This window comes from Hipposideros armiger, unplaced genomic scaffold, assembly GCF_001890085.2.
Source record: "Hipposideros armiger isolate ML-2016 unplaced genomic scaffold, ASM189008v1 scaffold_110, whole genome shotgun sequence".
Classification (NCBI taxonomy): Eukaryota; Metazoa; Chordata; class Mammalia; order Chiroptera; family Hipposideridae; genus Hipposideros; species Hipposideros armiger.
In genome coordinates, this window is record NW_017731460.1 from 251,978 (window position 1) to 266,604 (window position 14,627).

Consider the following 14,627-nt stretch of genomic DNA (forward strand, 5'->3'; position numbering starts at 1 on the left):
TGAAGAACAAAACGACAGCAACTTGTCTGTTCCCCTTTCCCTCAATTCCCCAGCACTGTTCCCATCCCCCAATTCCCCAATAAAAATCTTAAAAAAAAAGAAAAAAATAAAAAAATATATAAGCACAATTAAGGTTTTTGAAAATTTATTCAATACTTCTGCACCTGAGCATTTATGATTGTACAATTATTGAGATTTTAAAAGGCTAGATTGCATTCAGTATATGTGATACAGTTTTAGCTTTAAATTAAATGACATAATGGACCAAAAAGAATTATCATTGAATTATTACTATACCTGATACATAGATTTTTCAGCATGTAATAACTGAAGTCTAGGTATGTTTTTCTTTTTTCTTGACTGTTAAAATGAGAAGGGCATACAGGGTTTTTGTGTTAACTTTCTAATAACCAATAGAGTTGACTATATATGACCCCATAGGCCTGTTCCCCTCCATCACAGTTAGTTAGTAGCCTTGAATCTGACTGGATGTTTATTATACCTTTCTTAAAATTCCTTTTTGTAAGGAGTTATCTAGTTTGCAAAATAATCCTGTTGGAATTTGCCAGTTGATTTACCTTAATGTATATTTGTCCCATAGAGTCCTTCTATGACACATTCCACACCATGGCTGACATGATGTATTTCTGCGAGATGCTGTCAGTTGTGGAAACTATCAATGCAGCAATTGGAGTCACTAAGTCACCAGTGATGCCTTCTCTTATCCAGGTATTGAATAGTTGAACTCAAGGGTGGGGAGTGAAAGATTTCAGTGTTTACTTAATAGGTATGACACAATTTGCTGAGGAGTCTCAATTACTAAACATATCTATTTGCACAGGAATAGCATTGTTTCATCTGAACAAAGAGGAAAACTTAATCCTCGGGAACATTTTTCGAAGTAGACTTTTGCTGTCAGGTCTATTTTGTTACAACATCTTGATGAAATCACAATATTATAAAAAGAGCTGTAAGACTAAGGAAACTTGATTCTCAGGCAGGAGCAGAAAATCCTGCCCTTAATTTTTTTAGATAGAGATGTGCTTGGTTTCCTCCCACCTTGGGTAGATGAAGGCGGTGTAATACTCTTTACTTTGGACTTTCTTCCATATCTGAAGGTGGCTCTTCTGACTAATGTGGGGATTCCCCCTCTAACCAATACATCTATGTTGTTTCCTAATATTTGGAAGATTGTTATCAAAGCTTTTCAATCCTCCTTTGTCTGTTTTCTAGCTATGTGATTACATACCATTAAATACCTCCCACCCAGCCTCACGGGGAACCAGGTGATTGTTGGTTAGTCTCTTCGGGAGTACTGGTTTTATAGTTCTACCTTTTTGTGGTGTACCAACTCGGGCATTCTAATCTATCAGTTGTGTGGTAAAGGGTGTTAATAGAATAGAATTGTGATTTCTAGGTTTTCTGCCCTTGGAAAAAGGCTTGTTTAGTTTAAAAAACAAAAGGGGGATATTGAGTGAGTGACCCACTAATATGGAATAATTTTATTTCGTGTATCAAAGACTAGTACAAATAGATATTAGGGTAGAATTTCTAAGGCAAGATGGAAGGCGCAGGTGTAGTCTCATGCATTGCATGGCTCCAGGGAGTGCCATTCACGTAGAATACAATGTGAGCGAAGCCTCTGGGAGCTGGGCAATGCCACGTGCATCAACATGGATGAATCTTGGGAACATAACACAGAGTAAGAAGCAAGTCACAGAATAATACATATAGCATGATTTCAGAATGTTTAAAAACAGGCAAAGTGAAACAATATACTGTTTAGGAATACATATATAAGCAGTAAGCCTATAAAGAAAAGCAAAGGAACGGCTAACACAAGATATTAATTACCTACAAGGGGGAGAGGTGCCACACTGGTAATGTTCTATTTCTTAACTTGGGTGGTTATGCAGACACAAATGTTCATTTTGGCAGTACCTTTTACACTGTGGTTGAATGTGTGTGTGTTATTTTCCAAATTTTTAGTATTTATCATACATTTACACACACACGGGCTTTTAACTTGGTCCAAACTGGAGCAGAGGATTAAACCAGTTGAGTTCAGTCTTTTTCTATTCACCTTGAATTTAGTGGTGTTAGGTTTCATATAACACATTTATATGTCTTTAAAAAAAAATGTACTTTAAAACTTTTTTCTCTCTTTTGGATCTTTTTAATAGCTTTTTGGAAGAAATTTTATTTTGTTTTTCATCTTTGGCACGATGGACGAAATGCAAAACAAAGCTGTGGTTTTCTTTGTGTTTTACGCCTGGAGCACAGTTGAAATTTTCAGGTGGGTTGAAATGCCAGGGTGGTGTTTGAGTGCTTCTTTGGATTATCTTCTCTTCTTAAGGGAGTCGCTGTCTTATCCAGAGTCTCATTTCGTTTGGGATTAAGGTTTCATCTGTGCATTTTTGTGCTGTGCACAAAGGTGAGGCAGTGTTTTCTTAAAGCAATCATCGGCTCATAATACCAACCTGGGCCCTGGGGAGCACAGGGAGAGATCCAGAGAAATGAAAGACCCATCTTACCCTTCAGGATCTTGCTGTTTGTTGGGAAGAGAAGCCTCATTCACACAGGAAAAATCATGAAAGGGCTGAAGAAGCAGTGGGGTTGAAGGAGCAATCCAGGTTGGATGGGACTAGTGAAGACCAGTCTTCTAGAAGGAATGGTAGAAATGAATCTTTTACTACAAGATTATGGATGTTTGAATCGACCTCTTATTTGCTTCTTCCATTCTTAGCTGTCAATAAATTAAATCTCTCTAAAAAAAAAAGTCATCCAATTAAAGTGGATGTAGTCTTCTATACCAGACCATACATAGTCTGTATTTATTCCCTTTTCAGTCAAGTGGAGTAAGGATTTTGCAGATTGACTCCTCATCTCTAGGTTTGGTGGTATTTTGTCAAAGCTAACAGTTGAGAGGGAGAAGAGGCAGTAGCAGCTCTGGCGTGTGTCTTGACCGTGGTCTGTCTCCCATGGCACCAGTCTACCCTCTAATCTACTTAATACAAAGGTGAAAGAGATTTGTAGATATTAACTTCTGTGTGGGAAGAAACAAATTTCTTTTTTAATGGTATCTCTTTAAATACAGTATGCCTGATTCTAGATTGGAGGTCTTTTGTATACTTAATTTTGATAGCGCTCATTTATCCAAAGTGCCTGTCATCCCTGTCTACTTGGAACGTCGATCAGAACTAGGGATAAAGCCAAAAAGCTTCTGAGCATCTGTTCCACATACTGAACTATTCTAAAGAGGGTTCCTTTGAAACCTAAACTTAGTCTGTCTTTAAAGCGAGTTCACATCCTTTGAGGATTGGGGAAGGAGCATGATGGGAGTTTGTGAGTAGGTGGCGCAGGATTATAATTCTGTTCTGAAGAAGCCATGTGTGGCTAATTGTGGAAGAATTCTTTTTGAATGATGTTTCAGGGTTGCATTCAGAACCGGAAGTGGCTTTTACTATCTGAATTCCTTATTTTCAATAGGTACCCCTTCTACATGCTTTACTGCCTTGACATGGATTGGAAGGTGGTCACATGGCTTCGTTACACTGTGTGGATTCCTCTATATCCTCTGGGATGTTTGGCAGAAGGTACTTTCAGGAACTCGATAAGTTTTATAGTTTAGTTCCAAGGGATAACTAAGCCAATAGGCTAGACCTTTCTTCCCTCTGCTAGCCTGAGTCCATACATGAGTGTTGGACTTTACAAGATTTTTCTTTCTAGTGGCTTCCATAGTAGTCCTGGTACCTAGACTGTTCCAGGGAAATAGCTCATTTTGTTAAGGTTTGGAAGCTGAGTGATCATGTATCACACGCTTCTTATTTACATGGTAATTTTAGTTTTCCAAAGCAGAATGATAACTTCATTTTATTCTGACAAACACCTAGTGAGTGAGTCAGGTAAGGATTTTTGCCTCCATTTTATAGAATAGGAAACTGAAGCCCAGTGCTATCAAGTGACTGTTCCTCATTCATCTTTCTGTTGTCAGCTTGGAGGCTCATCTTTTAGGAAAACTAAGGGGAAAAAAGAAGAGGCTTGAGCCATCTGTACAAAGGGAGGAGGGAGCATTTTCAACAAACCCAGAACTGAAAGTTTGAGGAGTTAGAGACTATCACTAGATGTGACTGTATTTCATTTGCTTCTAACAAATTCTTGTTTCTGTTTTCAGCTGTCTCAGTGATCCAATCCATTCCAGTATTCAATGAAACAGGAAGATTCAGTTTCACATTGCCATATCCAGTGAAAATCAAAGTTAGATTTTCCTTTTTTCTTCAGATTTATCTTATAGTATTATTTTTAGGTAAGTGTTGGCTTTGTAATAGACTTTTTCCTGTCGCTTCTTTAGACGGTAGAGTTAAATGATTAAGTTTTAAAAATCTTTAGGATTCATATTTCCAAAAGAGTTATAGAGTTAGAGAAGATTACTTTGCAAACAGACCCACTAGGAGAATATACTATGTATGGAAATATTTCTTTCCAAATTCCTAGTGGTTGAGTTGTCCTCTTGAAGTGCTCTTGGTTATTGGGAACTCACCATAAGATATTTCATGTTTAAAACAATGTGAGAAACGCTTTTAAAATAGAATAAGAAGCTCATTTTACTTTTACTCATTTCAGTAGCACATTCTTTATCCAGAGTTTACAGAGGTGGTTAATACAGTTGGCAGCAAGAAAGGCAGAAGGCAATAACGGCCTCTGAATAGCCAAGAAATGTCATAAAGCCTTCTGCCTAACAATAGGAAAGCCCTCTCACCCCCCATGTAAAACATGCTTGCTTATTTATTTACTTTTATATAAAATCATAAATTCTTGCCTTGATTCATAAAGACTAAAAGAAGGGAAAATGTAAACCTAAATTATGAAAGATTTACAAGCCTTCCTAACTATAAGAACTGTTTACTTTAGATAAAGTTCTAACACATTCTAATATAATTTATGTATTTATCCCTGCTTTAGTTCACAAAAGTCTTGAGATAGCCATAAATAAGTATGGCTGTCTGGTCTCCTAGCAACAGAGGATATGACAGCAGATAGTATATTATTTATCTATTGCTGTGTAACACATTACCCCCAAATTTCACAATTAAGACAATGGTTTCTGAGGGTCAGGAATATGGGAAAAGTGATGATATATCACTTCTGAGATTAGGTTATAAAAGGCAGTGTGGATGTGATAGAGGTGGCCCTTGGTCAGGGCCCCTCATGAGATTTCAGTCAAGTTGTCAGTTTAGCTGGGGCGACAGTTTCTGCAGACTTGTCTGGTTCTGTAGGATCTGCCCCAGGCTCACTGTTGTAGTTGTGGACACAAGGTTCAGTTTCTCGCCACAGTACTTCTCCATATGGCTGCTCATGACATGGCCCCCAGAGCTGGTGATCTGAGAGAGCCAGAAGCCACACTGCCTTTAAAAAATTTGACTATTAATATTTTAATTGTAACATAGTTGACATGTAACATACGAATTTAAGATGTACATGTTGATTTGATACATCTATATATTGTAATTTGATTGCCATTGCCATTGTAGCAATAATTAGCACCTCTTTATCAAGTCCACACTGCCTTTTATAACCTAATCTCAGAAGTGACATTTCGTCATTTTTCCCACATTCTGTTGGTTACACAGACCTACCTAGTACAATGTGGGAGGGGACTACACAATGGTATGAGGTACCAGGATGGTAGGCAGGGATCATTGGGGACCATATTGGAGTCTGGCCACCCCAGACAGTAAGAGGAATACCACAACAAGTAAACCCAAGAAGGCAGAAAGCCCAGTGGTCTTGGTCATTTACTAGTAATATTGGGGGAGAAGAGACCTACACCTTAGTTATCAGCACACGGCTGAAGCACAGTAAATTCATAATACACGTTATGGGTATAGGTCATTTGCCAGAGGTTCAATTTTACTCCATTTCTCTTTTCTATTTCAGAAAGGGTATATAATCCATTTCAGAAAGATTTTTAACAAAATTGTTAAAATGTTTGGCCGTTGAAAGGAGTATGCTTCAATTTGGAAAATTTACTCATTAAAAGAGCTGTTTACCTCTTTTACTGGGTAAATCTAGTATTACATAATGAGGTGGGCATACTGAAAGTGTTAAAGAAAAAGAGGAATAAGTGTTGCAAAGACCCTTAAAATATTTTACCAAAAAAGTTAGAAGGGTAAAGTATTTTGATGTGCGCTACCCCTAGTGACTTTTCTTCGTGTTGTTTATGTTGTTGCACACTCTAATTTACCCAGTTTTTTTTTTTTTTCTTCAGATTTTTTTTTTTTTTTAGCTGAGCCATCCTGCCACCTGTTGGCAGCTCACGGCTGCTCAGCTCGGGCTGACTCGAACTGCTGTTGCTCAGAGCTCAAACTCTTGAGCGAGCTCTTAACCAACTGAGCCACTCAGCCGGCCCTACCCAGTTTTATACTCATGTTTAGTTTGCTTACAATGAATATGTAGTTGTTCTTATTCTTCAGAATGAAATAAATCCTAATTTACATAATTTAGAAGCAGTATAACCAGTTACATTTGTATATAGGTTCAAGTGCTTTTCTAAACATACATTCTCCTATAGTAAGTCTGTAAAATAAGTGCTTTTAACCCTGTTGTACAGCGAGGAAACTGGGATGAGGCTAAGCCACAGAACTAATGAGTAGACAAGCAGAACTGAAATTTGTTTTTCCTGACTCTGAAATCCTGTTTCCTAATTCACTAGTTTGTGCTTCCTAGAAAAATGTGTCATGCCTTTTAAACTGTTGCTTAATATATGTTATTGCATAGCCTTCAATTAATTGGGTTGTTTCTATACTTCAGATTTGTGTATTCTATGTTAACTTTAACTTAAAAGAAAGAAAAAAAAAATTTAACCATAATTAAGGATTAGGGGTGAAGTATACTGATGTCTGTAACTTACAATGAAAATCACCAAAAATGAGGTGGGAATGGGTATGTAATAGAGTAAATATAATAAAGTTTAAATCTAGGTGGTGTTTACAATGATTTAATGTTTTTTATATGTTTCAAATGTTTCATAAAATATGGCAGAAACTTAAATTGTAAACCCACTGGAAACAAACTGAGTTGTTTCTAGTGCATTGTTAATAATTTGTTAGTAACTTAATAAGTTGTACTTCCTGCAATAAGCATAGTGCTGTGGCATATGAAAAATGGACTAGAGACTGTCCCTGCCCTAAGAGCTTCTGGTTATAAACAAAGATTCTCATTTCTAATTGGCCTCTTTTCTTTTTCAGGGTTATACATAAATTTCCGTCACCTTTATAAGCAGCGCAGGCGGCGATATGGACAAAAAAAGAAAAAGATCAACTGAAAAAAGAGACTTAGATGACTTCTTGCCAGTTTGAGCCTAATCTATAATTCTTAGTTTTACCTTCTTGTAACCGATGTACAAGTTTTTTTTTAAGTTAAATGATTACTTTCTCAGCTGTTTTCTCTTTTCCCCACTAACACCCCTGAATTTATCATCTTAGTGTAGTACTTGCATGACATAGATTTCTGGTACCTGATGACAGGTTTGTTCTTTTGTATTCTGTTTGTGACAGCAGACTCAGCCCTGCCCCCACCCTCTCCATGTCCAGTCAGTCAATTTCACACAGGCCAGAGAGATTTCTTCAGTGCCCTGACCCTACCAGATTGGTCATTCTTACAGAGATTTGTTCTTTTCTATTGTGAAAAGAAGCAAGACTCTGTTGCTCTATTATAGGAGGCTGTGAAAGTGACTCAAGCAGTACCTAATATATTCTGTACTGAAGGGGTTACTAGTTAGAGGGGTAGCACTGATTTTTTGAAAATCAAGTTCAACCTAGTCATTAATAAAGCATTTCTGAGTCTGAGTGGGGCTAGAAACACCTATTACCTCTGAATCTTTTGGCCTCTCTAACAATATCTGTTACTACAGTGCTTACCTGTGTGGGCACAGAATGATTTAGAAACCAGTCAATCTTGGAACCACGGTCACTTCATTCCTAGCAAAATCAGAACTATTTTCAACATTAAAGAAAGATGAAACATTAGTTAGAATATGAGATTATGAGAGTTCCAAACTCAAATGGCTACAGGAGTCAGAAGGGTCAAATTGGCCATAAGACAGCTGGTGATGCAACCTGTAGCTAACTGGAAACAGCATAGGCCAGACTAAACATACCTACAAAACTGTCTTAGGCTGTGCACCAACAAAAGGCTCAATCTTCCTTCCCCTGCACTGTCTGAGTCCACTTACTTGTGTACCTGTCAGAATAAGTGGTGGGATTATCTGTTTTTGAATAGACCTCAAAAGTACCTGCTTTTATTTTACCTGTCTGCAGTAGGACAGCAAACAGAGAACTTTGGCTAGAGAACCACCAGCTGGTCCTTTAACAAAGATTCCTGGCAGGAAACCCACCTATAGAGGACCTGAAAAAAATTTAGACTTTATGAAGTTTGGCCATTGTAAAAAACATGTTTCCTCTACTACATTCCAAATAAACCAAATAAAATGTATTGGAAGTAATGCTTGTGTAAAAGATTTTAAGGCAAAATAGCTCTTTCTGTACTGCCATTCCCATTATTCCTGGGGAAAAGGAGAGTAAATAAGTTACACTGTTTCTCTGAGCCCAAGATGGAAACTTGGTTTGACCTAAAAACATCTCATTAGGATAGGCTGGTTGATTTTTTTACAAGTTTGTTGCACTGAAGGATATTTTGCATGTCTGTAACTTCTGTCAACACTTGTTTGTATTAACTTCTGGTGTTCTTTCAACTGACTTTCTGTGTGTAATTGGGCAGATAAGCTGTGCAGTAGATTATGCTGCATCTGTGGCAGGATCTTGTGTTCTTATAAGCCCTTTTGTTGCTGTCTGAGAAAGCAAAAGATTGTTTATTTCTATTAAACATTTGCAGTCAAAATCCTAGTAACTGGTGTTTTAAAGATCATTTACTCTAACGGTTTGCACATTGTTAGTAATAAAGTCCTCTGTTCAGACAAAATTTATAGCAGTTCAGCATGTTAAACCAAACGTGGCTCCTCAGGTTGAAGACGGAGGGAGTAATACCTTAGGTGGGCCACAGAGCAATTTGAAAATCATTGACAATGTAAATAAAACCTAGACAAGTTATAGGACTTGCCCAAGGTCATGAAGTTGCCTGGTGAATTGGAATCATAGCTGACTGCAATGACCTGTCAGAATCTACCTGGATGGAACCTCGCTTCTATAATGAGGCCTAATCAGTGTCAGAAACCAGGAAGTTAGTATGGAACCCAAGGAGCCCTCATGATTTATGAATGTTTGCCACACAGGAAGCTGAAATTATATCCAGAAGGTAGGATGGACCAAAAGGCAAAAACCCATTTGTTTTCCTGTAAAACCATTTTATAGAAAATCAAGTATTTTATTTTCATTAAAAAAAACCTTGAAGAAACAGGAATAATTTTATACATTTATGGATGCTGTTTAAAAGATATACCAAAAGCACCTAAGACCCAAGTTATGCCCAAGTTCTAAGAAAAGTTCCGAAACTTAGTGGTATAAGGCTTGTACTTAACAAGTCCCAGACAGTCTGGGTTGCTCATTCCAAGGATAGGCGCTTGAAAATGTCCTTGTGATTGAGAGAGAAGATGCCTCAGGAAGCCAGAGGAGCCTTTCTTAGGTTTCCTGAGGAAGGGGGAGAGCTCTGTGCTCATCAGTCCTTCAAGCTTCTCAGGAGATCTACCCATCGTGGGAGCAACAGGGGTCTTTGGGCTTAAAAAAGACTGAGCCCCGGAAAGCTAAAGTCAAAGCCCAGGCAGCCAACCACCCTTCAGTACCCTTGTCAGACTGTAGCAGTCATTCAAACCAGCAAGTGGTGCTTCTGAGGCAGCCTCAGGGAGGTCCTTGGGTGGGTATTGCAGAGGTGAACAGATTGGAAAAGTTTTTATCCTAAATCATTCTCACTTGAAATGGAAAAAGAAGGCAGGCTACCAAAGTCAGCTTCACATTCTTTCAGCGCTGCTCCCAGAGAAGTCTGTCTGCAAAGGTGTGATGTTGTGGTCATAGCCGGCATACTCGGAGGTGCCAGTACTGGCCAGCTTGAGCTGCTGGGCAGCGTGGGTCAGCTGGAATGCAGCATCAGGGTGGGCTGTGTCGGGCAGCAGCGTGCACTCCCTTTCCAGCATGTCAGCCACCCCTTTGAGCAGGTCCAGGAAACCAAAAGCCAGGGCAGCCTTTCGTAAACGGTTCAACTCCTGCAACAAGATAAAAAAAACCAATGTTCCTGAAATGCATTTTCCTCATCACATACTTTATAAGTACTCAGCTAAGAATAAGATCTTGACCCATGAACTTGAAGTAAGCTTTTTTATAGGAGAAGAATGCTGTACAGAGATGCCGATAGTGTGATGACCTGACTAGGAAGCAGCTCTGTAGGTGACCAGAAATCTGGGTAAGGAAGACAGCTGACTGAAACAGGTCATCAGTAGCACTTACGCCAAACACAATGAGGCACTTTGCATACACCGTTTATAACTACGGAGTGTTACCTTTCTTCTCTTACTCAGGTATGAAAAAGGCTTGCCCCAAATCTCAGAGGGCTCTTAAGCCTCTGGTGCATCTCTGGCTGGGCTTCAGGCTGAATGGCAATGAACGTGTCTGAAAGGGGCTCTGGAGGAGTCAGAAAGTCTGGCCCAAAAGGTCAGGTAGTGAACCGAAGCAGAGAAATATGAAGTGCCCATCAACCACTTAGCAGTGTGATCTGGGCAAGTTGTGTAGACTCTCAGTCTCAATGGTCGCATTTCCAAAATGAAGAGGATCGCCTCTTGCCCATTGCAGGGGCTGGCGCAATCGCCTGGTAAAGGCCCTTCCCAGCTCTGATATGTACAATAGGATTATATAAAACTAGAAAAGAGAAATAAGCTTTCTGACCACCTCTCCACTATCATCTGTTAACAAGTGCAAAGTTCAGAAGAAGTCCAAAGTACAAGTGTGCCATCTTGAATAGACAGCTGACAGTCATGTGTAGAGAGCTCTGCAGGGAGAGGGACTACAGCCAAGTAGAGGTCATCAAGGGCCTGTGTGAACTACGGGCTCCAGTGAGGGGGGCATGGCGGGCAGGGTGGCTCTCTGGTTGAACTCGGATTAAGGTGGCTTTTGCTTGATTTCATCAGCTCACTACATAATTAAGTTTGAAGACAATAGTGACTTAAAGGTAATGACATAACATCCAGACAAAGTAGCTTGTGTGTTCTCTGGAAGAAATGCTAGCCTGGGGCTAGCTGTGTGTACCATATTTTAAGATTAGCAAGCTAACGCACAACTGACAAGACAGCCCACCTCATACTGCCACTTAATTTGATTTTAGCCAAACACCAGGACCAGAGAAACAAGTGAGTTTAAATGCCCCACACTCCGCCCTACCCCTTATAACTTAATTCCTTCCACCAGTGGTTCTGGATTAGTTAGGTATGATTGCAGAGGGCCATCCTTTTGCAATTCATAAGTGTGCAATTTTAGAAGTCATTCCCGGAAGCAGCTTCTTTGGTACAGTAAGAATATCCTGGGCCAGCAGCATCCCAGGAAGTCACAATGGTTGCCTGGGGTTAGTCCGGATACTCATAAGGGAGTGGTGAGGAGGGTTACGGTCCCTTCAGCACCTTCCCTCACCATGCACAGCAGCACCAATACAGAGAAGCCCTTCTGTACAGAACCAGGCCATTTAAATACTTCCAATTCTTGGATTTTAGGGCAGCAATGGACCTATTACTTCTACTGACTTTACCAATGAAAAAAATGAGGTACAAGGCATACATTTCTAATCCCTGTCCATGTTCACTCTGGTACCTGACACAACTGTGAACCATTTATTTCTGGCACACATCCCTGGGCCTACCCTCTTCCACTGTAATTCTGATAGTCTCACCTTATAGAATGTCTGTGTTTTTTCAGGTAGTTTCCTTGCATTTCTTAAAATCTTCTGTACATCTGTCTATCAAGGGTAAAAAGAATTCAACATTAGAATTCTGTGGTAGAAGGGAAAATACAAAAGGATGATGCTAAACGTTTAAAGAAATGAAAATGAGAACACTGTCAAGATGAGGATCGCTTCTGAGTTAATGTCACTGTTCTGTTCAACGTTAGTAAGGGACCTCCCTCCTTCAAAATGCTTGATGATAATAAATCCCTTGGCGACAGATATGAACTTGTCTCACAACCACACACCCAGTAACCAAAGAATGAAGTTGGACCTTTACTTCATACCACATACAAAAAAGTAACTCAAAATGGATCTAAATGTAAGAGCTAAAACTATAAAACTCTTATAAGAAAGCACAGGGATCAATCTTCAAGACCTTGGATTTGGCCATGATTTCTTAGTTACAACAGCAACAGCACAAAAAAGAAAAAAAATTAATTTGACAAATGTTCACAACAGCATTATTCAGAATAGCCAAAAGGTAGAAACAATCCAAATGTTCATCAACTGAATGGATAAACAAAATGTGGCATATTCATACAATGGAATACTACTCAGCCATCAAAAGGAATGAAGTACTGATACATGCTACAACATGAATGACCGATGAAAACATTATTAGTGGAAGGAAGCCAAACACAAGCCACATATTATGATACTATTTATATGAACTATCCAGAATAGGTAAACCCATAGAGAAAGAAAGCAGATTAGTGGTTGCTAAGGGCTAGGGGAAGACGGGAATACAGAGTGACTTGCTTAATGGGTACGGGGTTTCCTTTTGGGATGACAAAATGTTTTGGAACTAGATAGTAGTGATGGTTATATAGAATTGTGATTGTACTAAATGCCACTGAATTGTATACTTTAAAATGGTTGAAATGGTAAATTTTATGGTATGTGTGTTTCACTACAATAAAAAAATACCCAGATCAAAATAAAATTTAAAAAATAATTTGAGGTACATATGGGATTACATCAAACTTAAAAGTTTTTTCACAACAAAGGAAACACCAATAAAGCAAAAAGGAAACCTACTGAATGGGAGAAGATATTTGTCAGCGATATATCTGATAAGGGGTCAATATCCAGAATTTATGAAACACTCATGCAACTCAACACCAAAAAAACAAACAACCCAATTAAAAAATGGGCAGAGGATATGAAGAGACATTTCTCTAAAGAGGACATACAGATGGCCAACAGGCATATGAAAAAATGTTCAACCTCACTAATAATTAGGAAAATGCAAATTAAAACCACAATGAGACACCCCTTTACCCTGGTCAGAATGGCTATCATCAATAAATCAACAAACAATAAGTGCTGGCCAAATTGTGGGGAAAAGGGAACCCTGGTGCACTGTTGGTGGGACTGCAGATTGGTGCAGCCACTATGGAAGTCAGTATGGAGGTATCTCAAAAAACTGGAAATGGAACTGCCTTATGACCCAGCAATCCCACTCTTAGGTATTTATCCAGAAAAACCCAAGACACTAATTCAGAAAAATATATGCACCTCTATGTTCATTGCAGCACTATTTACAATAGCCAAGACTTGGAAACAACCGAAATGCCCATCGGTAGATGACTGGATTAAAAAACTATGGTAATTTACACAATGGAGTATTACTCAGCTATAAAGAAGAAGGAAATTGCACCATTTGCAACAATGTGCATGGACCTAGAGAACATTATGCTAAGTGACATAAGTTAGTCAGAGAGAGACAAATACCATACGATCTCACTTATAGGTGGAATCTAAAAAACTGAATAAATGAGTTAACGTAAACAGAAATAGTCTCAGAGACACAGAGGAAGGGATGAGACAACATGAATTGATAACTACACTATTGCCTCGGAGATAGAAAAGACAGTTTGGGGAATATAATCAATAAAGTTATATTTTTTAGGAGGCCAGATGGTCTTATGTCGTGTTAGGGAGACCACTTCATGGATGGTGTAGAGGCCTGACCCCTGCACTGTACATCTGAAACTGCCGTTGAGTAATATTATATGTCAACTATAATTTAATACATATATAGTCATGGGACGTGGAGTAGAGTGTGGGAATGGAGTCATTGAATTGTAACAGATATGTATGATATCGGGGGTGAGGGGGCAGTGGATGGGGGAAGGGTGTTGTCAGTTCGTGAGGGGTGAAAAGGATAACTATTGCATTGTTTTATACACCTGAAACTAATAATAATAAAAAATAAATTAATAAAAATTAAAAAAAATAAGTTGAGAAAAATTCAGCTATCCTTCTGATAGGGAAGTGCTGGGGTCAGGAATGGCAGGAAAGAGGGAGCACCTGATTTCCCAATGAAGAGAAGAGAGCCCTGGCCCCTTAGCCATGGCAGGATGTGTCCAGGCTCCGTGAATGGGGCTGGAAGAGACTCTGCCATCAACAGAAGCTACTTCTGCTGTCAGGTGGCCTGACTGCCTCTTCTCATCTGGCTTGGGCTGGACTCATTGGAAGAACAAAGGAAAAAAAATGGCACTCAAATGAGAAAAAAGGCCCAAAAGTGATTTTTAAAAATAGGTATAAATGGGGCCGGCAGAGTGGCACGTTGGTTAAGAGCTGACTTGGGACGCCAGAGGACCCCAGTTCGGATCCCACATATGAGGGCCAGTGACACTGCCCTCCACAGCTAAGATGCTGAACAGCTCAACCTGGGGCTGGGCTGC

At 39.2% G+C, this 14,627-nt stretch overlaps 2 protein-coding genes across 2 annotated transcripts in view; one reads left to right on the forward strand and one right to left on the reverse strand.

Annotated features, from left to right (window-relative positions):
* The window catches only part of HACD3 (3-hydroxyacyl-CoA dehydratase 3), a 29,145-nt gene extending 20,242 nt beyond the window's left edge, over positions 1–8,903 (forward strand). The window contains exons 7-11 of the mRNA XM_019647289.1: positions 602–729; positions 2,184–2,296; positions 3,490–3,596; positions 4,175–4,306; positions 7,248–8,903. Coding sequence (XP_019502834.1) covers positions 602–729; positions 2,184–2,296; positions 3,490–3,596; positions 4,175–4,306; positions 7,248–7,324 — 557 coding nt within the window. The 3' untranslated portion in view covers positions 7,325–8,903. The remainder of the gene's footprint in view (positions 1–601; positions 730–2,183; positions 2,297–3,489; positions 3,597–4,174; positions 4,307–7,247) is intronic.
* The window catches only part of INTS14 (integrator complex subunit 14), a 50,341-nt gene continuing 44,460 nt past the window's right edge, over positions 8,747–14,627 (reverse strand). Inside the window, exons 10-11 of the mRNA XM_019647270.1 lie at positions 11,884–11,949; positions 8,747–10,213 (exon numbers count right to left, since the gene is read on the reverse strand). Of these exons, the coding sequence (XP_019502815.1) occupies positions 9,962–10,213; positions 11,884–11,949 (318 nt within the window). The 3' untranslated portion in view covers positions 8,747–9,961. The remainder of the gene's footprint in view (positions 10,214–11,883; positions 11,950–14,627) is intronic.